Source organism: Numenius arquata, chromosome 6 (genome assembly GCF_964106895.1).
Source record: "Numenius arquata chromosome 6, bNumArq3.hap1.1, whole genome shotgun sequence".
In the NCBI taxonomy this organism is placed as follows: domain Eukaryota; kingdom Metazoa; phylum Chordata; class Aves; order Charadriiformes; family Scolopacidae; genus Numenius; species Numenius arquata.
This window is the reverse complement of record NC_133581.1, coordinates 15,332,537-15,358,272: the sequence shown is the minus strand read 5'-3', so window position 1 is coordinate 15,358,272 and position 25,736 is coordinate 15,332,537. Positions and strand designations below refer to the sequence as shown.

Genomic DNA, 25,736 nt, shown 5'->3' with positions numbered 1-25,736 from the left:
GGTGCTACTGGCTGAGGTGGACACGGTTGGTGTGGGTGTGGTCGGTATGAAGATGGTTGTGCCTTGTGGTGGTGGTGGAGAGGTCTTTGTGGTGCTGGTGCTGCTGGTTGTAGTGATGATGGTTGTGCCTTTTGTTGTTGGGGCAGTGGTACTGAGGATAACCGTGGTGCTAGCCGTGGTTACTATTGCTGGCTGGGTGAGGGTGGAGGCAGAAGTTCCCACTGCTGGAGTTTTGTTTGCCACAGTGGAAGTTTCTCCAGTTGTGTAGCCTGCAGTTGTTCTTGTCGGTGCTGATGTTGTCTGACAGTCACAGCACAGCACCTTGACCTCGTAGTCAAAGCAAATGGGATACTTTCTGATCTGATCTTTATTTCTGCACACAAGACCGGCATCAAGGCTGCACTCAAATTTCTGTCCCAGTTTGTCCAGACTCCTATCAGGGTAATCTTTAGCACGGCACTTGATATCTTGTGGCTTGTCGCACAGTGCATACCCAGCGGCTCTTATTTTTGCAAATGTCTCTATGTCTCCATTTTCACTACCAGGGATAGGGGAATCCAGGTTAAACCACTGTGTCCAGGCGCAGTGCTGCTGGCACCCGTTTGTGGTCTTGGAGGTGATGGCAGTCGTGGTGGTTTCTGAGGTGGGCACAGGTGCTGTGGATGTGATGGTATTTGTGCCTTCTGTTGGACGGGGAGAGGTCTTTGTGGTGCTGGTGCTGCTGGTGGTAGTGATGATGGTTGTGCCTTGTGCTGGTGGGGCAGTGGTATTGAGGATTGCAGTGGTGCCAGCAGTGGTTCTTATTTTTGATTCGGGGACAGTGGAGGCTGGCGGGGTTGATGTAGGAAGCTGTGTTGCCACGGTGGAGGTTTCTGCTGGAGTAGATGTGGAAGTGGACGTTGTGGTGCTTTCTGCTGTTGTCCTCAAGGTGCTGGCAGTGCTACTAGCAGTGCTACTGGCTGAGGTGGGCATTGTTGATGTGGTTGTGATGGCGGATGTGCCTTGTGGTGGTGGTGGAGAGGTCTTTGTGGTGCTGGTGCTGCTGGTGGTAGTGATGATGGTTGTGCCTTTTGGTGGTAGGGTAGTGGTACTGGAGACAACAGTGGTGCCAGCAGTGGTTCTTAGTTTTGATTCGGGGACAGTGGAGGCTGGCGGGGTTGATGTAGGAGGCTGTGTTGCCATGGTGGAGGTTTCTGCTGGAGCAGATGTGACTGTGGACATTGTGGCGCTTCCTATTGTCGTCCTGGAGGTGCTGGCAGTGCTGGTGGCTGAGGTGGGCACTGTTGGTGTGGGTGTGATGATGGTTGTGCCTTGTGTTGGCAGAGGTCTTGTCCTGATGATAACTGTGCTGCCAGTGGTTGTTGTCATTGCTGACTCTGTGAGGGTTGAGGCAGTACTCGGTGATGCTGGTGTCTGCATTGCCACAGAGGTGATTTCTGCCGGAGTTGAATTGGTCTGGTAACCTGTTGTTGAGACTTGTGATGTCTTTGCTGTAACTGAAGTTTCAGTCACAGGTGTCGTGCTTTCTCTGTCTTTTGGTGATGTTGTAGATGCTTCAGTTTTTTGCGCTTCGGTTTCTCGTTTTTGTGTTGTTTGTTTTATCCTTGTCTGTAATGTATATGGGGTTGATTTTACAGCAGTCGTTGTTGTGAATTCTGTGGTTCTTGGTGTTGTAATTTGTATTTCTGAACATGGTATGTATCTGCAGCATGATATTCTGATTTCATAATTATAGCAGTGCTTAGATCGTTGGTCTTTGTTATTGCATATTAGTCCTCTGCTTTGACTACATTCTACCGTTTGGTTAAGATTGTTTATTTCTGTGTCTGGGTGTTCTTTGGCTCTGCATTGAACACCATTAGGGTTTGCACACACACTGTATCCTTTATTTCTGAGTTTTTCAAATGTTTCATAATCTCCACTGTCCTCTTTGTTTTCAGGCTGTGTGGAATCATACCATTCTGACCATGCACATACATTCTTCACACATACAGTTGTTACTGGTGTTGTGGTTGCCATTTCTGCAAGTAAAAGGAGGAAATATAAGTCTTATCTGTTCGTATTAAGGAAAGTGCCATTAAAAAATTATTCATCTTCCATACATTTTAATGTTGTATGTAATATTATATATGTTAAGCTAATATTTTAATTTTAATGAATTTGCTTGACAGTCTTGAATTTCATCCCTAAGTATTATTTTTCTAGTATTATATTATTTTATATTTTATATATTATTTTTCTAGTGGTATTTTATGTGAAATTTATTAAAAAACTATAGTTAAATATAGCTAATATGATATCCTTCAGGTGGAATGTCAGTACATAGGAAAATATGATCTCACGATTGCTATAGTATAAATAAGAGGAGGTTTTAATTCTCCTTGGTATTATCTCTGTACTTATTTAAACTTAACTGCATAACCACACAGGCTTTAAAATATTTTTACAGGTTAATGACTTTTCTACTTATTTTAATATTGTAACATGTAATAAATTTATAAATATAAAATAGAAAAATACATTTAACACATGTATTTTATATAAAATACATTATAATATAGATTACACATATACAATATATATGAAATATATAATCTAATAAGTATTTTCTACTTATTTTAATAAGATTTCTTTTCATATTCTTAGCATTATGGAGATAAGCATGTGGAATATATACCACTTTCTGCATATGAATGTTAGTTAATGGAAGACTTGAATGTTTAGTTCTTGCTGTAGAAGTTCTTGCTGTAGAATTTTGCGGAAATATTTCTCACAATTTCTCAGAATTACATAGTCACTATAATGACTGCAGAAATAATGTAGAAATGTACTCCAGGAGTAGAAGGAAACTGTTGATTTGGTAACTAAATACAATTAGGACAGGTTGCAAAGATTGGTAATTGTCTTTTGTGTTTTCAGATGTTGTTCTAAAAGTGAGGGTGCAATGATTAATAAGCTCTATTATTTTTTTCTCCTGGAAAAATCATGGTGAAACCTTGGTGAAACAAAGTGAGTTTTTAAGAAATGAGTACTCATTTCTACATCCTTGATTATGGTCTTCTTTAGCAACAGAAGCTGCCAGATGAGTTGGTGGCTCCAGCAGAAGTCAACAGTTTCAAGTAAAATTATATGCCATTAACTGATGAAAAGCCCCCTCCTTTCAGGCAATTTTCAGCCCCTTCCAGAGATTTTTCAGTTATTTTAAAGAGTATTCATGCCTACCTGAAGCAGTAGTTGTGGGCTGACTTGTAGAAAATATAAATGGTGGTGTTGTAGAGATGCCACATTTAAAGATATTTCTGTTTATTGTTCCATTGACATCACAAGTTGCACTGAAACACCATCCAGTTCCATCTGTGGTGTTGTAGATGAGTTCACCATATTTATAGCTGTTCCCTTCGTAAATGCAGTGGCATGCTGTAATTCAGAAGTAGTTTATTGTCAGGCATCTATGAAAAGATAATATCCAGTATTTCATTTTGTTAAGTATTCTTCTTAGCTATCTTACCTTTATCATCAAACTTGCACTGTAAACCTTCTGATGTGCATTCACTGCAATAAAAAACATTAAAAAACACATCTTTTTTATTATGAGGTAATTTTATTAGTCATCTTTCTGCCAGATACTAACATCAAAAGACAGGACACTTTATTTGTGTTTATTCCTTAAATGTCCAGTTCATGTTGGCTTCTTTTGGCCATTGTTTCCCAAAATCTTTCTCATATTAAACCCAAACTTACAAAATAGTAGTGAAGCTAAATATTATGCAATGCTACAGGTAGAAGTCTTAAGGAAGACTTTCCTTCTTTCCTGTTATCACTTTCATTGCATTTGCAATGGTTTTGTACTAAAAAGCAGGCTTCAAAGGGAAAGAGTTTAAATACTACAAGCAGTGTAAGAATGTAATAAAATCCTTGGAAGTAGACCTCTATTAGATATTCATAATCCTGGAACAATATTTTTCCTGCCATAGGAACGGGAAATAGAGAAAGCCTGGTCATAAAGGACTTACTGTTCTTGTATCTTATGCTGAGGATTTACAACATAATCGGGAACAAATTCAAAAGAACATAAAATTACATAAGAACTTCTTAGTACTAATGTAGTAAAAAAACTGGCATTAGATAGTAAGGCATTGTTTTTACACAGGCAGCATAAACTAGCCCTTTCATGTAACAGGGACATGCAATTTCCCATGGCTCTTTGGATCATTTTTTCTTGTACACAATTAGACTGGTATGTTAGGTCTTACCATAAGTTACATTCATCTCGTTTGTATATCTTTCCATCTTCATTATCGTAACAGTCACAGAGACTGACGCATTTCATCTGATCCTCATGAAAATATGGCTTGTCTGGTGGGCAGTTAGGGTAGCATCCTGAAGGGAGAAAAAAGGCAGAGAAAAGGTAGAAAAGGTAAGAATTAGATACAGCCAGTAAAAGTTTTATTTGTGCAGAATGTTTTTGCAGGCCTTGCTTTTAATATTTGTAACTTTTACCACTTAAATTTTTCCAATAATTCTAGGAAGTAATGCAGAATACTAGCATCAGAAGAGCCCACCCACAAGGACTAGAGATGTTTTTAACTCCAATTTCCATACTCTGCCTCCAGTTGTGTGAATATAATGATGTTGAAGAGAATTGAATAGTGCAAATGCAACCTATAGAGCACATACACTCCATTAAAAGCATTAAAAATATAATAAAATGTACTGACTTAAAGGTACTTGCAGCTTTTTTTACCTTCTAAACCTGGCAAGTTATGGAGGCATTTTCCACTTGGGTTTCTACAGGTCTTCATACAGGAGGCTCCACAAGGCTTATAGTGCCATTCACATTCCCCTTGTTGGTTGTAGTAATCACAGAACAGTGCTAAGGAGAAACAGAAATTTGGACATGTTCAGGGCAGAAAAAGAGCTTTTTTGACTCATGTCTGTTCATCATATCCCTGCAATGCTCTTGAACAGTCTCGAGAGTGGTGAATGAATTGGTGAAATTGCGTGACCAGCTTAGAAAGAAAAGTCTACACAGTGAGATTATAGTGCACATACATAAGATACCTAGAGTGTGTATTCAAGGACATCAGCAAGTCATTGTACATTTAACTACACTCTCAGAAGAAGTGTTTATGACATAAAACTCACGACAGATTGATGGGGTTCTCCAGGCTATACAGACACCAACTTCACTACATGCTTGAGCATAGGCAGCTACTGCTGTACAAAAGCAATCACAGTCTCCTCCAGTGTCACATGCACAAGCATCTGTCACACATGCTTGGTAATATTTTGCTGGTTCAACCTGTTATTTAAAAGAAATGTAATACTTTACATCCTGCCTTTTAATTTTTTACTCAGCTTTGCTAGGGTAATTTTTCTTAAAATGGTAGTATCTCAGAAGAAAGGCCTACATCAGTAATTTCTTTTTCTTTTGTTTGTGTATGGTGTTAAAAACAGAGATGATGCCTAGTGATACATCCAAATCACATATTGACAGATTTTTAGACACCCAGACTTGTGTCCTAGTGGAAAATTAGATTTGTGTTTCCAAGCAATGTTAGGCAACTGCACTTGAAGATCTGTGCCAGTGGCAAGAACTAAGGTAATGGGAAGAGCACAGTTACCCTGCATTGTTTGGTATGTACTTAGTGTCAGATAAAGGCTATGATGATACTTCATGACTATGTTATTATTTCATTGAGCTTGTGCTTTGTATGTAGTATAGGAGAATTTTCGTTCAAGTCACAATACAAAAAAATACATAGTAATTATGAAATTATTATTATTTTGTAATTGATCAGTATTTCCTATGAACTAAATGTCCTTTTATTTCTTATAAGTAGGGATTATAAATCTGTCCTGTTGAGTGGAATTCAGATTGAAGTTTTCCTGACACAACTCAAAGTGAAATATGCTAATGAATTAGGCATCCAAGTTAAAATGTACTAGTATAGAAGCTTCAATAATACACAGACCTAGCCTTCACACAGTAAACTTCTGCCCTGGCAATACCTGAGAATGACAGGCAGCAAAGACGTTGCTGTTGATGATGCTACACTGCTTCTCTGACCAGGACTTTCGATAAGGGTTGGTAGAGCATGGGTCCTTTATGCTATAAGCATCAGGACATGTAGAGGATACTTTCCAGCTGTTTCCAAACTCTAGGACATCCTGTACCACAGACTGACTTCTTGTAGTAAAGTCATTGATGCCATTGCCATCATAATTTCCACAGAGGCCACAGATCTGGCCCTGCAAAAGGAAGTAAGTAAAAAAATAATGAATGTGAGAAAACTTGAAACAACATCTAAGACTGAAAGAATACTTGAAATTTGCTCTTAGAATGGTGCCATTCCTTTCTAACATTCCTGAACATCTTCATCCTTTGTTTCCTCAGCAACAGAACATGACAACTAGAAGCATAGAAGGATACTGCTGTTGACTTTTCTTCTTTTAAATCTGAACAATAAAACCATCTTTGTCATTGTAACTTTCTTTGAGGTGTGTCTTTAACAATGAAATGAGGATTCAGTGTTAGCCAACTAAGCTTTTCATTTAAGCCTTGTTTTATACAGTAGATGTACATATGAAAATCAGCCTTACAAAGCTGTAATAAATACTGCCAGTCCAGCCACATAGTCTACTCGTGTCTTAACTGCTATGACAGCTCACACATGTGAAAAGAAATGTTATTTTTTTTGCACATGTAGAAATATTCCTCATTCTAAATTTATGGATCTGTAAAACTGTGATAGGCTACAATAGATGCTATGCTTTCTCTATGAATCTAAGGCGCATACTTTCCATATTACTACTATTTTTATAAAGTGCCAGTGGGTGAGGAAGCAAAAGAATGCATGACACTGAAATAAATTTGTATATCTAGTTCTAAATTATGCTTAATTAATATACCTAATTGGTATATCACTGCTGTATACAATAAGGTAGCAAATTCCTCATTTACTACAGTTTTTAGTATTTATATATCATAAACTAGGAGAAGGAATATGAGAACAGGAATGCATTTTCCTTATCACCTGTATAGATATATGCTTGAAAAATACACATTAGCATTTTACAAGAGGGTTTCATGCATAATATTTCACTTCCCTGTTTTTGAAGGACGATAATTTAATTTGTGCATCAATGAGAACCGGAAACAAAGGGTTACTTTCAAGTTCAAGACTACTCTATTGACTTCTATACTTGTAGCTATATAATTTTATTAAGGTCTGATAACCTTTACCAAGGTTCAGTGGGTAATTTTAACAAAGTCCAAAATAGTGGTTTGCCAACTCAAGTTCTGTGAGGCCAAATAGGCACTGAAAGCTGCCTTCAGAGCTCAGAACAGCAGCAGAATAATGACATGGCTTCCAGAGGTACCAGAGAAATGAAAAACAATATGGGATGTCCTGCAAGAATGTTAGAGACATCACCTGTTTGGGATCTTGGCAGGGTCTCTACAAAATTCATACCCAGTGCAAGTCTGGACTGTAAATTGCCATTCAGCTGCTAGTTTCATACCTTAAAATCAGGGCTGAGCTTGAGAAAGATGCTGGTTTTCTTGTCCCACATGAGGATCAGTCCGCTTGTGGTCTCAATTACTATGTACATACCCATATAGCGGAGTGTGTATGGCACCTCATCGTTTTGTCCTCTCTTTACAACACTGACATGCTCCTCACCAAGTATCAGTTCATAGCTCTGAAACAGGAGGAAAAGGTGATTAGAAATGAAATCAGTAACTGAAGCTGTGCTCTTAAACATCTTTTTCTGCTTTTAATAGTGCTATGAGTAGTTTGTGTAATGAAAACAAATAATCCAAATGCGATAAATCAAAACTATATAGTTCAAATCTCAGGTTCCTGAAACTGTGATAAAAAGGTATTTTAAATGGTATAGGTCAAAAAAGGGTGTCTTGGTAGTCATGGAGGAACTACCTTGCAGAAAACAAAATAATCAGGCTAAATTTCTGCTAAAGACAATTTTCCTGTAGATCTATAGTTTGCCCAAGAATGATATAAGATGGGTTGGTAAATGGAAAAGATAGAAAGCTGGGAAGCTCTACCAATTATTTCACTTGAATCTGATTTAAGCTTAATTTTCAAGTTGATTTGCTTTTTAAAATATTTTTCCAACTTCCTTGAAGCAGTGGACATCTAGGCTTCTCCCAAGCCCTGAACAGATACAGAACAAAACCGGTCTATATGCAAAATCTTCTTACCTCTAAGAAAACTTTGATAGATTTTGAGCAAGTTGTCCCAGTGTTGCCACAGGGAATATTTTCAGTGACAACCCTGAACGTCCCATTGGCTGTCCCGCAGTGGTCCTGGGTAGAAAATAACATTTAAAAATATACGTTATTTTTATGTCCATATGACCAAGGTTATGCCTCATTTACTATTGCTAATTCCCAGTACCTGGACTAGTGTATATTCACAGTTTCCATTGAAACTGAACCTCTTGTCATCAAAGGTATTATAATGACCATCTCCATAAATAGCACAAGTGCCCAGACATTCATCTTCGGTGCATTCCCACTTCCTATTCTTGCATACACTAGGAATGAGAATAAAACATTTTAATAGTAAAACATCTCACTGTTTCATGTAGACAATATCCCAACAACTCAGTATTTGTTTGGCAACTCATCCCTGCTAAATGTTATACTGATTTTGGAGTTAAAATAGTCTTTTACATTTTTCATGTAAAGAATTATAGCAAAATTCTGTTCTGTTACTCTGAATGCATTAACTGCAAAACAGGATAATACTTAACGAACGGTGTAGTCCCAAAGTTTTCCTCCCATTCTGTGCTTTGGCCGTCTGCCTACATCAGTAGGAAACCTGCTCATACCATTTAACTCAAAACTAAAAGGCCCATCAACTGATGAAAGGTGCAATCAAAATCGTTCCTCACTGCTGTACTATTTAAGATCTTTGGAAAGGCAAATGATGGAACCAGGGACGCTGCTTCCAAGAAAATATTTACCAGGTGTTACAGTCAACGTTGATCTTTTCCCCAGGCTGATACATGGCTTCATTGTGAATACACGGGCATTCCTCTTCAGGAATACAGCCACCATTCCCATCTAACAGAAGCCCAGCTGGGCACACGCAACCAGATGTACATTGTGTGCTATACTGGAAAAGTCAAGAGGAAGATATAATTTCATAATGAAATAATCACAATAGAAAAAAGAAGATTAAATTATCATAAAATGTCTTTATATGGTCTTATTTCTGCCCAGCTTAAATGGGAGAAGACTATGAAGTACTTACAGGACAATGGAATAAAAAGGAAGTTATTAGCCATTGATTTAATAGAATATAAATCTGTTAAATGTTTTATGTATGTGAATCCTGATTGCTCTGCTGGAGCCTGTGAAATTTGAAATACATTAATCTTAAGTCTTGCTCTGTGTTAGCTGAAGAACCCTTGCACTTTGTAGTGGGTGATTTGTGGTTGAAAGGAGCTTTAAAAAGAAAATAAGTAATATTTTTTTTCAGTTTGGTTGAGTTTCACTGAAATCTGTTTATGTCATATGGTACTTACTCATCTTATTCATGAAATGGCATGTGGCTACCTTGCACCTATGTGGAGTAATATAATTAGATGTGCAAGAAGTTCACAATTGCATCACGCTATGAGAAAGAATGATTTCTCCTAGCCAGTTTGTGGTCAGTTATTTTCTCCTAAAGAAGTAAAATGTGTAGCTGACCCCTAAATATTTTCACTACTAATTACTGTTACCTGCAGTGGCTGAAGGTAGGTAGACAGTAATCTTATTAATTAAATTGGATGTTACTTTATTATATTTTGGTCTAAAGGTCCCATTGTTAATGCTTCATAACATGATTTTAAGCTTTTTCTACAAGAACAAAGTATGTTGTGGATTTGGAGTAGATCAGATAGATGGATCAATTACTTTAGCACCAAAAGGACAGACAAAACCTGGAAGCACCGTTTCATCCAGCCATGACATACTTACACACTCTATATCCAGAGTCTGACAACTTTTTTGGCATTCTGCTCCAGTTGTTCCCGCGGTGATGTTTCCACAATCAAAGTAGACCATAGGAGACTCACAAACTAGAGGAAGGGAAGAAGTGGAAGCAGTAAGAAAACGCACAAGGTTTATCCCACAGCTGTAGCCATTAAAACCATCTAGAAATTCCTTGGAAAGTGCATATTTCAGTTACTAGGGATTGCTGTCCCTATTCGATCTGCTAAATAGATTAACTTCATAGCACTGAATTTCCAGAAACCCCCCCACAGTATTTCAGAAAAAAATATTTGTGAAAAAGACTTCTTATAATTAATCTAGGTTCACTCCTGCCTTTTATGATAACTGTTGCACTGTAACTGAGAAATAATTCTATTATTTAAAAATCCATTAAGAAAGGTCAATTCTATCAGCTATTTCTGTCCAAAACCTGGCACAGAGAAAAAGATAAGTGGAAGACTTTATTTTACCTGGAGTTGGACTGGGTGCTCCAATGCAATTCAGTCTTCCCTGGATGCAAGTACTGTAAGAGAGGGAAAAACAGATTTTTTTCCCTCTCAGACCTTGTATTGCAACTGAGAGCTACTTCTTTCTCGTTAAGTTTCAGAATTTGTGAAGGAATTCCAGAATGTTGCTTTACAGTCTCAGGAAAGAATTTCCCTCAATACCACTACTAGTGTGGCTTTCATACGATACCAATTACTGCTTAAGAGGAAAAATCATGGGTTGAAATGACCATGAGTCTCTGCTTGTTGGGGGGTTGGAACTAGATGATCTTTAAGTTCCCTTCCAAACCAAGCCATTCTATGATTCTATGATTCCAGCCATTCCACTCAAGCCTGTAGTGCATGGGGTTGTTGTGACTCAAGTGCAGGACCTGGTACTTATCCTTGTGGAACCTTATACCTCTGGCCTTGGCCCATGGATCAAACCTGTCTAGATCCCTCTGTAGAACCTTCCTACCCTCAAGCAGTTCAACACTCCTGCCCAACTTGGTGTTGTCTGCAAACTTACTGAGGGTGCACTTGATCCCCTCATCTAGATCATCAATAAAGGTATTAAAGAGAACTGTCCTTGACACCAAGCCCTGGGGAACACGACTTTTGATTGTCCCCCACCTGGTTTTAAATCCATTCACCCCAACTCTTTGGGCCCAGCCATCCAGCCAGTTTTTCACCCAGTGAAGCATATGCCCATCCAGGCCACAAGCAGCCAGTTTCTCCAGGAGAATGCTATGGGAAATGATGTCAAAAGCTTTACTAAATTACAGGTAAAAACCATCCACAGCCTTTCCCTATCAGGTTAGTCAAGCAGGACATGCCTTTCCTAAACCCATGCTGACTGGGCCAGATCAACCAGCTCCCTTGGTAACCTTGGGAAGGTCCCTTCTGGCCCTATAGATTTGAGTGTGTCTAGGTGGTGTAGCAGATCACTAACCATTTCCTGTTGGTTTATAGGTCTGGTTTATAGGGCCCCCATCCCTGTCTTCCAGCTCAGGGGAATATGTATCATTCTTAAAAGTTGAAAATATAGTTGAAAAAATGAGAGAGCATTGTATTGAAATTCGAGCAAGGCAGGGTGAGACCAGTTTAAATGTAGCGTATTTTAATGAGAAACTACTTGTACTAGTGCTTGAGTGTTTTGCAAAGGATTCACTTACCATACAAGCCCATTTTCATGGACAACTTCTCCAAATGGTATGGGAGATCCTCTATAGTAGCAGGGGCATTCATTAGCAGGCACACATTTGCCACTTTCATCCATGTAGGTTCCATTTATGCAGGTACAGCCATCGACTGGAACAAACTTAATGTTGCATGTGACATCAGGCTCACTCAGAGACCGACAAGTGGGTTGACAGGAAGAGATGGTATAGCTGTAGCTTAGGGATTTGGGACATGAGGTGGTGTATTTTGCTTGAGAGAGGAAAATAAAATATGTTTGTTAATTACAGATGGTAATTTCTGGTGGGAAAAGAGAAACCACATGCAGTAGAAATAACATGTAAACAATACTGTAGACTTCTGCCTATGTTGCATCTTTCATATAAATGTTTTTCCGAGTACTTCCTGAGTTAGACCTGAAAAGCTACTGTACATGTGGAATAAGTGAAATATGCAAAGAATAAAATATTTTTTCAAATGAAATTTCAGAAAGAACCCTCCTTTTGGTGCTGCCATTCATTGCCAAGAATTCTAAACTTTTTGACGTACAAGACGTTTCCCTGAATGTCTCCTGGTATGCTGAAAACAGACATGCTGGATCAAAGGAACCCAGCATGCAGCTTGAGAGACCTTTCATTTACAAGTGTTCTGGTAGTATTATTTGTACTGTTATTCTAATATGTCACCTTTTCTCTACAATAACTTGTGATACATAAGGCTATAGTGAAATTTAAAGTCACACAGAAACAGGTGGAGGCACTTCCATAATAGCAGTCTCTTTCCTAAGCAAGCTACATCTCCCATCTATTCATATTTGCTCTTGCTAGCAGTGGATTGATTCTAAGGGAACAGCAGACAATTACTTCCAGGAGTGCACTTAACAAAGTCCCTTCCTCAACACTTACTATATTTGTCTAGAAATCAGTATAAAATAATCACTGATCAGCAGGTTTTATTGATGTGTGTTCTTAGGACAGGGCATAGTTAAGAGCACTTACAGCAGACATCAGTCCTCCATCCACTCAGCTGGATTCCTTTTGCAGCACACGCTCTCACATAGGAAGACAGGGCTGCACACAGACAGTCCTCGCTGTTTTCACAGTTACATGTGTCAAACATGCAGTTCTAAGAATGCAGAGAAAAAGAAAGTCTTGGTACTGATATCATCAATCAAAAAAAAAAATGAATGCTATCTCTGTTGTCTTATGCACTAATCCTTCTCCAGATATGCTCACTCATAGACAATACTAACATAGCTTTATACGTTTCCAGTCTTTATCTAAGTTTCCTGGCAGAGGAGAATGAAGGTAATGTAAATTTGGTCAACGTCTGTAGTTATTATTGGGAAATGGTGGTTTTAAAGTCTCTTATATGTTTAAGAGTATAAGCTTCATGTTCCTCTGAACCATATTTACTAATATGCTGCACAAAAGCATACAAAGCCCTAGTCACAGTACGCAGTCTAAACGCGTCATTTCACCAGTGTCCATACCTGGATGTAATGTTACAGCACAAACTGAAATGCATGTTGAAAGAAGGAAAGTGCTGCAGTGCAGAACTGAAAATACGGGCATTGTATAACACAAAAGGACACAAAAGGTTTGGAACCGCCCTTTTCTGGTAGCTAGTTGTAATACTATTTCTATTGTTTCTAAAGGGAAAAAGAGTCTAACAAAGTACCGTGTGGTAAACAGAGGGATTCACTGCATAGTGACAATCAGCAAAAGGTCCTTGGTTGTCAGTTAGCAGTCCACACCAATGCTGAGCATATTTTTCTGTGAAGAGAGCAAACAGTACAAATGCACATTATTACTCTGTATTTCATTACTCACAAAAACACACTGCCTTGGGCTATGAAGCCAGTTCTGAAATTACATCAAATCTCTCCTTCTCCCATCTTTTGTTCACTCAGCTTGTAGGCTAATGTTCCTAAAACCAAAGAAGAGGACTTGCTGAAGGGGGCGAATAAAAGATTTCCAAAGATGACTCCTGCAACCCACTCTTCTGACACCATGTTTTCAGCTTAGATATCCCCTCTGTTTTCAATGACGTTCGTTTCCTTCAGTTATGTTTCTATGACTGTTCCTTTACTTTGTTACTAATCCCTAGTGCTTTCATTTTGAATATTTGTTTCTGATTTCAGATGTATGCATTTACCAAGTATATAAGCCTCCATTCTCTTATCTGTGCTTTCCAATGCAAATGTTTTTTCCTGAGGGATAAGCAAAAAAACCCTAGAAAAAATTCTAAGAAGCACGCACCATTATCAATGCTGAGTGCACAAGGGTTCTCAAAACTGCGCTGGATATTAGGGCATGAAGCCTGAGTTCTCCAGGTATTAGCAAATGCTGTTGCTGTTCCTTCAACTATTCCACTTACGGCCATGAAGTCATCAGTCTGGATATTATTGAAATTTCCACAGAGACCTGTTTAAAAGCAATGAAAAGTTTAGACTGCTCATACTAGACAAAAGACATTAAGCAAGATCTTCTTATATTTATTCACTTACCACAGGTCTGGTCTTTGAAAATAGGATCCAGTCGCACAAATACTTGCATGATGGGTGTGATTTGGATTTCAAGGTGGACGCCAAATTTTGTCTGCATGATGATGAAGAATGATGATGGTCTGAACACGGTGGAATTAGCTACAGATGAAAAACAGAATGATCACTTTCTGAATGAGGTCGAATCCTGGAAACAGTGCATCATCATACTATTCTTCTTGAATTTCTATTGCAATTGTTGCAAATTCTGAGGTGAAATAAAGCCAGTCTTTATGAATATGGATCAGAATATTAATAAAAATTTACAGTTCAGAATTTGCTTGTAGCTACCAAGTTGTTAACTTTATTTGCTGTCTCAAAATTAAACAGTTGGAGATTACTCCTTCCAAGAGAATAAGAAGGAAAAACTGTATGGCACCGAGTGTTAAAAAGAATACTTCTGGTTTTGTTTCTAGGCTTGTACAGCATATATTTGAGCCCTCAATCTGCTGGAGAGGGAAACTAAGCAGATGTGGAGGTGAGAGATATCATGTAGAATTATTAGTTATTGTGACAGAGAGCAAAAATCAAATTTCTGTCTGATGAAGTGCGAGAACAGGGGAGGAAAGTTAAAAAAAAAAAAAAGAAGAGGTAGAAGAGTTAAAAAAATATCTTCTGTGTTCAATTTTGGGCAATGAGAAGGAAGTAAACCTTACAGTGGTCAAATCAGAAGAGTGTAAATGCTGTTTGCTTCTGTTTGAACTGTTGCCTATGTGTTTACGGTCTCCCATTCCTTTATGACAACAAACTTCCCACTTCTACTTCAGTAGCACTTTTGTGACTTAGGAAATATCCCAAAGATAACCAAGCTGTGAACATGCAGGTTCTGAACAAATCACAATAATTTTGTCTTTCATATTTTAAGAAAATAGTAGGTGCAGAGATGAAGATCTGAGCTTATTTTTCACGGAATGTTAAAGAAAAAAATACCTGCTGAGAAGGGCAGCTGGGTGTAGATCGAGTTCACAAACACACCACCGTCAGGTTTGACCTCGATGAGCTGATAAGGAAGAGAAACAAAAGGCAACTGTGTGAAAGATAACTATAGTCGAAAGAATGATAATGGTGATGACTCCAGTGATACTAATTAAAAAGGTACTAAATAAAAAAGCTAGATTTTTTTGTGATTTCAGCTCGTCCTTCTTTCCACTTTGTACAGTTTACACCTTAGGGAATTACATCATCTTGGTTTCTTTGAACACATCCTTGTGATGAATTACACCCCTTACTGTTGTAGTTTCTAACCTAAAAGCTCATGGTTTTTGCATCTAATTGGCAGAGAAAATACCTTTTTTCTGCTTTGTGAGCAAAATGTTTTTTCTTAATGAACTTTCACAATGCCAAGTTTAAGGCTGAGCCTGATCTGATTTTCATAACAAAATCAATTTCTTTTCACCTGATTAAAAAATAGTATGTACTTATCGCATATACTGACCGTTTGAGAGAGAAATGCAGTTCCCCAACTGATTAAGGCCTAGCTGCTTTGCTCCCCATATTTTTAATAGTAATTTCCCATGTTCATTTTACATTCTTACAGTTTGTCCTTTATTCATGTTGAGGGTCACTGTCTTTAAGCATGTCTCAGTGTCTGTCAGGCCACATTTGCGTAGTTCTACCAGGATGGTGAAGGTTTCATCATCATTACAGTGCTGAAAAAAATGCCAAGAGTTGTTTCATGGAAGGCTAATTACAGAAGCTTTCCCTGTAAAGTTTCCTCTCAACTCTGAAAAACATGTTTCAGTTTCTGGAGAAGACCCAGGCTCTCCCAAATCCCGGGATTTCTTTGGCCTAAGATTCAGTTTTACCTTGTGTAATGATTGGGAATAATGAGAGAATTAGAATCTGGTTTTGCATTTTATTGATGATACCCATATTTGGAACTTTTATTCATGGTCACTTCTGTTTGATTCAAGTCTACTGTATCTCCCATCTTTCTGTAGCTGGTATCAATAGTAGACAAAAATTTCAGATAAAACATTTTTCAGGAGAACAGTATCATACAGCAATTTATTTTTTTTTACTGAATTGTACAGATGGGGAAAAAGGAAAGCAAAGGACAAACAGAAAAAGCCCCTAAAAGATCAAAACATTTCACTTACACATTGATGTAATTAAATATTTTTATTGTAATTAACTTTTAATTTTTCTATTCCTTTTGACTTATTTTTAAATCTGTTTTAAAATGTTCAAAACCTAAATGAAATGGGTTGGTTGACTAGGACCGATTTTCAACTTCGCAGAGACGAAATAAAAATATTACTCTTACAAATTAAAAAAATTTTTTTCAGGACTGTTAGTGTAACTTTTCAGATTTGTACCATTTGTTCCAATACCATATAATACAATATCATGGCAAAAATTATGCAACTCAGTAAGAAAGCTGGATTAATCACACTGAAGAATGTAGACTAAGCAAGTTTTTAAAAAAGTCAATGCTTTTCAGCAATTACTACATCACAAACTGGAAATTACCCAGTAAACACCATATACTGTTCCATGACATCCTAATAGTTAACTGGTGATTGTCATTTGAATAGCAGTATATGTTCTAGTAAACATCTGGCTAAGTGAGAGGCAAGTTAATGTCTGTATACCAAAAGAGGTAAGTTTTAAAAAAGTGTTGACTGAGATCACCTTTTCTTTCTATAAATGTATAAGGCTTTATGACCTATTAATATCTGATTCCCACCTTAGAAAGGACATAAGTGCAGTCTCCATGGTGATCGTAGTGTTTTTTATCATATGTGGTAATGTGCGAACCTCCCTCTACTGAACATATTCCTGGGCATGACGTGTCTTGGCAACTCCACTGGCCTCCATTACAGGTACTGGAAGAGAGAGAATAACATTAACTAAAATCAGTAACAGTGGTCCAGAGTAAAAGGAATTACAGTGACATCAACTATTTTGCTACTGCTTTTCCCTTCAAGCTGTAGTTTGACACACAGTAAATCTAGGTTTAAGACTTTCCAAACCTTGTGAACATATGTAATAAGAATGACTCTGGTACGCATTCATGTTGCTTATTTAATTGTTTTCCCTCTTTGAACAGGTGAACTCTGCAGCAACAGGTACTGGATGAGTAGTTACTTGTTTTTTGCAGCTAACATAAAGCACAAGGACAAATTAAAATCTCTTCCATTTTTTTTATACAAATATATCAGAAACTAACAGAAATGTAACCCCACGTCTACTCCTGATGCACTCTTTTCTAAGGTGATGTGGTAGTGTACAAGTACAGGATTAATAATTGTGAAATTAAGAGTGTATTGTATCATCCCGTGCTTTCTCCAGGGAAAATCAACATTTGCAAATATAAATGACTGCAACTTCATTCCCCTTAGAGAAGTCCAAATGTTAGAGCAAAATAAACAAAGAGGAAATATTTGAATCGACTGGTGAGAAATCTAAATATTGTTAATCCCTGCTTTGATCACCTTGAGTTAGAGTGCAAAGCTAGTTAAGGCTGTTGCTAAATAAAACAAAGAATATTCCTTAGGGATATTTTCGAACTGTAGTGATCAGTTAAATACACACATCAATTACCAATGATGCAATTGCATATAACGAACCATTACACTCATTAAATATATGAGAGAAAATAGTAAGTTAGAAAAGTAACAAAGGTTACCAGGAACGGCACTGCTCTGAAAAAGAAGTTCCTGTAACGTAGGTGTTGCCATTGTAAATACAGGAGCACTGCTGTTGGGGAATGCAGCCAGAATTGTTGATGTCATCAAATACAGTCCCTAGATTAAAAAAAAAGACAAAACCTTGATCAATTAAAGAAGCATTTCCTAAACACCTTTTTTGTTTGTTACAAATTCTACACAGAGCAGATCTGCAGCTGTTGTGAATGGACATACCTATGCTGAGCACAGTAGGACTATGTCAATTTGTACAGTGAAGGATTCAACCTTTGTATTCTTAAAATCCACCTGTTTTGAAAGAGGGAATTATTGTAGCACAGGTGGCTTGTTGAGAGACTAGTCTTGATCTGTTTGCTGTTCTGCTTTCCTGCTTTCTGAATATCGCATGTGCATTGGCAACTAATTCAGATATCTTTTATCACCTGAGACATGATAAATGCTTGTCACTTGCAGCTGTGAAAAATGCAAATACAGGAGGCTTATACTTCATGGAACCTGCCCGAATTCTACAGGTAAGCTGTTGTTCTTTGAAATCAGAGATATGAGTATATAACAACTTGCCTGGAGGGCAGAAACAACCATCCATGCAGTGTTCTTCACAAAACTGAGATCGTCCAGGATTGGTGCATGTGTCAGCACAGGGGGAGCTGCATTCCTGGTACTGCATGTTGTAAGGACACTTCTTGGCTGAAATTTTAAAGGAGGAGAAATTTTTTTCAGTCAAAAGTATTTCTAGTTCACTGTAGATGAAAATATTTTTATTCACTTAAGTTTTGCAGCTAGATGTAAAGCCACACTAAACTGCAGATCCACTGCCAGCTCTCAAAATTTGCAGATTTAGTCACCTAGATCCATATTTTACTGTTGAGATGTTCTTTCCATGACTGTCTGGTGCTGAACTGGCTCAATGACTGGGTTTCTGGGGACAGCAAGGTAATGACCCCACGAAGCCAGCAAGTTCTGTGTTTCTACTGAAGGCACTCTTCTCATGAACACCTGTATTGCTAGTGAAACGTAAGACATAAATTCCTAAAGTTTTAGTATATTTTCATTTTTCAGATACCATTGGAAGGTCAAATAGTACCTCATGAGGTTTTGTTTTGGAGCAAATGCTGGTGACAATATTAACAGCTAAACCCCATAATCTAGTATGTGTTCAATTTGGTGCAAATCTTTGTGAAGATTACAGTGGCACAAAATCCTCACTACCAAGCAAAAGGAGAATAAATGCTGTAGCGACCATGAGAAAATGAGAGAAACAAGAATACAAGCAAGCATGCCTCGTTTCTCCTTTATTTGCTTCCTCTACTGTCCCACTTAATTAAATAACAGTTTGACTCTCAATTAGAGTACCCATCTAAGTGTTTGATAGTGTTTAACCTAGTTTGCACTAAAGCCCTTAGCTCTTTTGCTGAAGTCTTCATGCTGGAGCTTGTACATCAGAACCCTCTGGAATCTTGAAGCCTGCGGTTGGTTTCTCATGCATCCTCAGCATCATTTGAGAGCTTGTTGTTTGTTACTTACTGAGCATGAAGTAAGGCTGTTTCCAGTGATACTTACGGCACAGTACTGAGGTTCTCCAGTTCAGAGGATGCTCACCAGCATGAGCACACTGCCGGGAGTATTCAGCAAAGGTGTCACAGATGCATGAGGCGTTTTTAGACTCTTCAGAGCGGCACAAGTCTTCTTGGCAAGCCATAATGTACTCTCTAACATCAACTAGTTCATTACACTCAGCAAATGCAGAGCTGGTCAATGTTTTCTGGCATATGTCATCCTTGGGAGAAAAAAAAAATTAAACAGCTTCCAGAAAATAGCAAGAAGCAATTTTTTTGGTATTGTCACTTTGTATAATAATTCTTTGATGGAATCTTATGTCCCTCTTTAAGTTGCTGTTGCCCAAGGGTTTTTCCTGTTGACCCATCTGAAGGTGTAGAATGGTACAGATAAATTTGAAAGAAAAATAAAAGAATAGTCAAAATATCCTTACAAAATTATCAGTGCAATTAGCTGTCGGGGTAGAAGTGGTGTCTTCACAGTGTTCTGTTGGGCCATCCATTTTCTGCATATTCCCAAACTGCAAGGCTGTCATCTTAATATCTGTATAAAAGATGTTTAATAATAAAAGTTGGGGGGGTTTGTTCAATATATCAGCCTGTTATCTTTTTCTTCTCTCAAGAATTCTGCTCAAGAATGGCTAACCTAGTTAGTTCCCTTATGTCTTTAAATTTGATGATTATCTGGTCCATAGAAAACACTGTCTCAATTTACCCTGCACAGCAGCTTGGAAAAAGTAAACATTAAAAAACAAGTCTCAGCCTATTACATCTAGATGCAAACTAAGATTTTTAACAGAAAAATAATGAACTGTTTTCAGATTATGTTGAGCCCATGTAGGGAAGAGAGAAAAGAACCTAAACAGGGATTTGGACAATGGAGAGTGCTGTGAGACAAGGTTTAGGAAAAAGAATGATGAAGATAAGATGTTATAAAGACTATACAGTTCAGCAGGCAAATGTGGATATACCAATTTTAAGACAGAACTTAAACAATAAATGCACTGACTAGATAGTACAGTTACCTTTTGTTTTATTGAATATATTTCTATATTTTTCTATGTTATTGGTAAAAATCTGGCTCATTTTTATGGGCTTAGCTGATTAGGTAAATAAATCCTGGCATACAAGAAATACGCAATCAGTTATTAGCACCAGTACTATATTTATACCTAAAGTATTAAATCTCATTATCTGATCTCTGTAATACGAATTTTTCAACAGAGGTTTAATCATGTCTTCTGTGTAATCATTTAACAAGATAGGAAAGTGGAATGCTGATGATGTTAGAGTTAAAAGAATACAAAAAAAAAGCACGTTGAAGACTCCAGAAACCAATTTTTATTATTTAAAAAACTTACTGTTTGAATAGAACTCATTGTAAATTGGAAAGCCATTGAAGTCCCCACAAAGTCCACAGGTCTGATTGGCATATTTCTCATTCAATTCCAGCTAAACCAATGGAGAGTAAGTTGATAGAAGTTAGTATAAACATTCTAAAATATATCCAAGACCACTGAAAGTACCTGCACCGCTGCCTGTAAGTATTTTTCATCTGATCTGTGTAATTTTATTTAGCAATCTAATTCAAATCTGGGGGATAGAATGAAGACTTGGCTTGGAGCTGATTTATAGTGCAGAGTCCAAGTATTGATGCTATCAATGCAGACTTAAGTTTTCACTGCAATATCTATATTGCTCTCGGCCTCTTTCTCTCTATCCACTCTTCAGAAAGAAAATCAAATCCACAGAAAAATGAAGTTCTAGAGACTGAAATTCTGCTAGAAAATGATATTTGAAGCAATAAGTATGCCCTATGACACTGACAATATGTTAATGATATAATGAAAATGATTTTTCACCCTATTTTAAGCAGACGTCTGCTATCCACTAGAAGTAAATCCATGTAACTTTCTATAGGGCTACCCAGATGCAAATCTATCTTTATTAAGAAAGAATTGCTCAACAATATGAGATAGGAAGGCAACAGTAAGCCCCTAAGCAGATAGACCCCTGCCTAATTGAAGATTAGCTCTGGTCTCTGAAGGTGTATACAGGTCCAGGAACAGTTCTTACCAGGACACTGTCATCTTCATTCCACATTAACATAATACCCATTTTGCTGGCAACCTTCATATAAATGCTGCTCTTCTCTATTGTAATTCCAGATTGGCTATATGGCAGTTGAACTCTGGGAAAAGGCAGAAAGAATGCTGTGTATTTTCTGATCCAAATGTTTGATAAAGAGAAAAAAATAGCTTGTGGTATCCAGCATCAGTAGGGATTCTAAAATAATACAGTTGTATGGAAAGAAAAGCAATTAAAAAATTTGATGGTCCAACATCATCAAATATGGATCTGAATTTGGATCCAACCTCTGAGAATTTTTCATCCAAATTTTATTTTTGGGGTAATCTTTAAGGGAAGAATTGATTTACTGTAAAAGGAATTAATAGCAACTTATTCATTATTTATGTTGGTAAAATTGTCAGATTTATTGAAGCACACATAATTTTTCCCCCCAAATACACAAAAGTACTTCGCAAGTTTGAAAAAAAAAAATAGGTCTGTGGTACCAAACAAATGTTATGAATAGACTTACCTGTTGCTGTTGATCATGACAGCATCCTTTGTTAGTTCAGCAGCTACACCTTCAAGCTTCATGGTGATACGGCTGATTGTTGGAGCATTTTCCACCACTATGCGCCTAATCTGGATGTTGAAATCCTCATAGGGAGCGTTGCAATGGGATGCAAAAACATAATTACAGAGTCCAGGGAAGGAGAATATGTATCCATCAAAGGTCTTGAAGTGGAAGTTGCCCCATGTGCTGCATACGCGGCCATTGTGAGCAGGATTGGAAGCTATGAATTAAAAATAGCTGTAAAAAGATGACTTAACATTCCCAGCCTTAACATGATGAAAATCAAGTTGTCCGAGGCTTGATTTTGTCATTGAATAGTTTTCACCTGCTTACCTTCATTTGTTATCTTCTGTTCATCTATCCATTATAAAACTGTGTATTCATTCGTCACTCGTATCTGTTACTCATATACCCCTATAAATGGCTATAGTAATGTTCAGCTAGAGCTTTATCACTTGTCCACATTTCAGCTAAGGTAACAGTTCATTATGTTTCTTAACCACCCTCTTTCTCCTCTTAATAATCCATGACTTCCTTTACCAGGACCTTTCACTATTTGTGTTGAATTCCTCTGTCTACATCCCCTAAAACAGAAAAAATTGAATCTATTTAATTTCCTTTACTTACGTGTTATTACTAGATTTGTCAGCATTGGTTGGATGATGTTGACCTTAGATGAAACTGTAGCAGAAGCTAGAAAAAGGTAAGAAAGGAAACAAAAACTAGTATAACAATACCAAAATTTGCACCCAAAATTGACTTAGAAAGGACTAGAAAGTCAATATGCTGGATCCAATGAATAATGTTAAACCTGTTCTGTTTTACACAGGCCACAGATCAGGCTAAAAGTGCATACTAAAATTCAAAATCATGATAGTTAAATCATAAGAAACTGCTTTCAACTGTGATGATCTGCGTTTTCTACCTTTTAATTTTGACCCTTTTATGAAACTCTGTATTGCTTCAGGAGAGGCAGAAGTTCACAGCCCTGCATATTGGAGTGCTTCGGACACACTGAACAATACAAAAGGTTAAGTTGTACTAAATTAGCCTGTTACTGGTACAAAAGCATAGTTGCTTTCTCATTACGCCTCCTCTTTCTGAGGACAGAATTAAAACCTTTAATTACCCCCTTTGCTCTCTATTCAATATTTTTCTGTTAAGGGGCTGAAAACTCCTAGAAATGACCACATATCCATTGTACAGCATGATCGCAAATATTACATGGTAAAAATCAATGAGATTTCCTAACATCAGCCACTGACTTTACAGCTTGACAAAGTGGTCTCATTTCCTTGTTTATAAGGAACCAAACACAATGTACTTACATTCCACTTTGATTTTATGTATACATATTCATGCACATATGCATACAGCCTCTAAAAACACACATCTGTTTTCTTAGTTACCTGTTATTATTCAAACGTAACCATACTGTGTGTGTTTTGTAATTGGTATCTAATAAAGACATTACTATTCTTATATAGAGAGAGGCTTGTTAATACACATTTATCTTTATTTGACATTACCAGAAATATACTAAGGAGGTTTTTTAGGCATTTTTACTATCTATTAGAGCCGTAGAAAATAAATACAAATACAAATACACAGTATAAATGAACATACTGTTTTGCTTTTGCTGAACAACCCCTGTGTACACAATTCCTATTTCCTGTTGGATTTCAGTCTGGGCTCCTGTGAAGAAATTGTAAAAAACATATTAAGTACCATGTCCTGTATTTGAATTTCTAAAGCAAAGCATTTAGATAGGATCAAAGGACCCAGATACATCTCTGTAAGACAAAGGCGAAAGTCCTTTATCACATCAGAAAAAATTAAACAGGCCCCCCAAAAAGGTAAAATGTAATTATAGAAAGAGACTTTCTATTAGGCCAATTAGTCTCACCTCTGTCCCTGGGAAAATAATGGAGCGACTTGTTCTGGATGTCATCTCCAAACACATTCAAGATCAAGAAGTTATTGGAAGTGGTCAACATGGATTTACCAAGGGTAAATCATGCTTGACCAATATGATAGCCTTCTATGATGTTAAAACTGGATGGCTAGAAGAGGGGAGAGCAGCACATGTCATCTACCTTGACTTCAGCAAGGCTTTTGACACTGTCTCCCATAACATCCTCATTAGAAAATTAAGGAAATGTGGGCTTGATGAGGGGGCAGTGAGGTGGATTGAGAGCTGGCTGTGTGACAGAACTCAGAGGGTTGTAATTAATGGAGCAGGGTCAAGTTGGAGGTGTATAACTAGTGGTGTCCCCCAGGGGTCAATACTCGGCCCAGTCCTGTTCAACATATTCATCAATGACCTGGATGAGGGGACAGAGTGTATCCTCAGCAAGTTCGCTGATGATACCAAACTGGGAGGGCTGGCTGACACTCCAGAGGGCTGTGCCGCCATCCAGCGTGACCTGGACAGGCTGGAGAGCTGGGCAGAGAAGAACCTAATGAGGTTCAACAAGGGCAAGTGTAGGGTCCTGCACCTGGGGAGGAAGAAGCCCAGGCACCAATATAGGTTCTGGAAAGCACTACTGAGGAGAAGGATCTGGGAGTCCTGGTGGATAGCAAACTTTCCATGAGCCAGCAATGTGCCCTTGTTGCCAAGAGGGCCAATGGAATCCTGGGCTGCATAGGGAAGAGTGTGGCCAGTAGGTCAAGGGAGGTCATTCTCCCCCTCTACTCTGCACTGGTGAGGCCACAACTGGAATACTGCATCCAGTTCTGGGCTCCCCAGTTCAAGAGAGACAGGGGACTACTGGAGAGAGTCCAATGTAGGGCAACTAAAATGATTAAGGGATTAGAGCACCTCCCTTACGAGGAAAGGCTCAAAGAGCTGGGGCTCTTTAGCCTGGAGAAGAGAAGGCTGAGGGGAGACCTCATCTATGTTTACAAGTACCTAAAGGGTGGGTTGAAGGATGATGGAGCTGGACTCTTTTCAGTGGTTCCCAGCGATAGGACGAGGGGTCACGGGCACAAGCTGGAACATAGGAAGTTCCATTCAAATGTGAGGAAGAACTTCTTTACAGTGAGGGTGACAGAGCACTGGAACAGGCTGCCCAGGGAGGTCGTGGAGTCCCCTTCTCTGGAGATTTTCAAGACCCGCCTTGATGCAGTCCTGAGTAATGTGCTCTAGGCAATCCTGCTTTAGAAGGGGAGTTGGACTAGATGATCTCTAGAGGTCCCTTCCAACTCTGACAATTACGTGATTCCGTGATTACAAATACACAGAGTTTGAAATCCAAATAACACTTCATGTGTATCTGCTTTCTTTGTTTCTCTTAAAACTCACTACAAGGGATTCTAATGACTGGATCACAGCCCTTATCTCACTGCTGTGCTGTTTCACTAATATGTGAAACAATTACAGGAAGAATTCACAAAATGTAAGAGAGTAATTCATTAAAATTGCTGTGCAGTAGCTAGGTAATAATAAGAAAAGGCAAAGAACTGGTTAAAAGAAGCAAGAGACTTAGGGCTTGATTCAGTAATGTCAGTTTCTTTAGTGCCTAAGCATAGAACTTTTTCTTCTGGAGCAAATCTAAAGCCTCAATCAGGGATCCAGATTCTCTTTACAGCTGGATGCAAGAAGATACCACTGAGTGATAATACAAGGGCATGTAGCCTGAGCAGTGACCCAGGAGAAATAACCAAAAGAA

The 25,736-nt window shown here is 38.0% G+C and overlaps 1 protein-coding gene across 1 annotated transcript in view; it reads right to left on the bottom strand.

Moving 5' to 3' along the window:
• Positions 1–1,631: 1,631 nt before the first annotated feature.
• Positions 1,632–25,736, bottom strand: part of LOC141465372 (mucin-5B-like) — a 34,338-nt gene continuing 10,233 nt past the window's right edge. The window contains exons 2-29 of the mRNA XM_074148740.1: positions 22,024–22,285; positions 21,498–21,612; positions 20,783–20,873; positions 19,856–19,965; positions 19,426–19,642; positions 18,427–18,552; positions 17,847–17,964; positions 16,905–17,043; positions 15,751–15,864; positions 15,146–15,215; positions 14,180–14,317; positions 13,932–14,096; positions 13,351–13,445; positions 12,669–12,795; positions 11,667–11,922; positions 10,477–10,529; positions 9,992–10,092; positions 8,992–9,143; positions 8,421–8,559; positions 8,225–8,329; positions 7,525–7,704; positions 6,013–6,252; positions 5,146–5,302; positions 4,745–4,873; positions 4,254–4,380; positions 3,509–3,552; positions 1,878–2,021; positions 1,632–1,717 (exon numbers count right to left, since the gene is read on the bottom strand). Of these exons, the coding sequence (XP_074004841.1) occupies positions 1,632–1,717; positions 1,878–2,021; positions 3,509–3,552; positions 4,254–4,380; positions 4,745–4,873; positions 5,146–5,302; positions 6,013–6,252; positions 7,525–7,704; positions 8,225–8,329; positions 8,421–8,559; positions 8,992–9,143; positions 9,992–10,092; positions 10,477–10,529; positions 11,667–11,922; positions 12,669–12,795; positions 13,351–13,445; positions 13,932–14,096; positions 14,180–14,317; positions 15,146–15,215; positions 15,751–15,864; positions 16,905–17,043; positions 17,847–17,964; positions 18,427–18,552; positions 19,426–19,642; positions 19,856–19,965; positions 20,783–20,873; positions 21,498–21,612; positions 22,024–22,285 (3,800 nt within the window). The remainder of the gene's footprint in view (positions 1,718–1,877; positions 2,022–3,508; positions 3,553–4,253; positions 4,381–4,744; positions 4,874–5,145; positions 5,303–6,012; positions 6,253–7,524; positions 7,705–8,224; positions 8,330–8,420; positions 8,560–8,991; positions 9,144–9,991; positions 10,093–10,476; positions 10,530–11,666; positions 11,923–12,668; positions 12,796–13,350; positions 13,446–13,931; positions 14,097–14,179; positions 14,318–15,145; positions 15,216–15,750; positions 15,865–16,904; positions 17,044–17,846; positions 17,965–18,426; positions 18,553–19,425; positions 19,643–19,855; positions 19,966–20,782; positions 20,874–21,497; positions 21,613–22,023; positions 22,286–25,736) is intronic.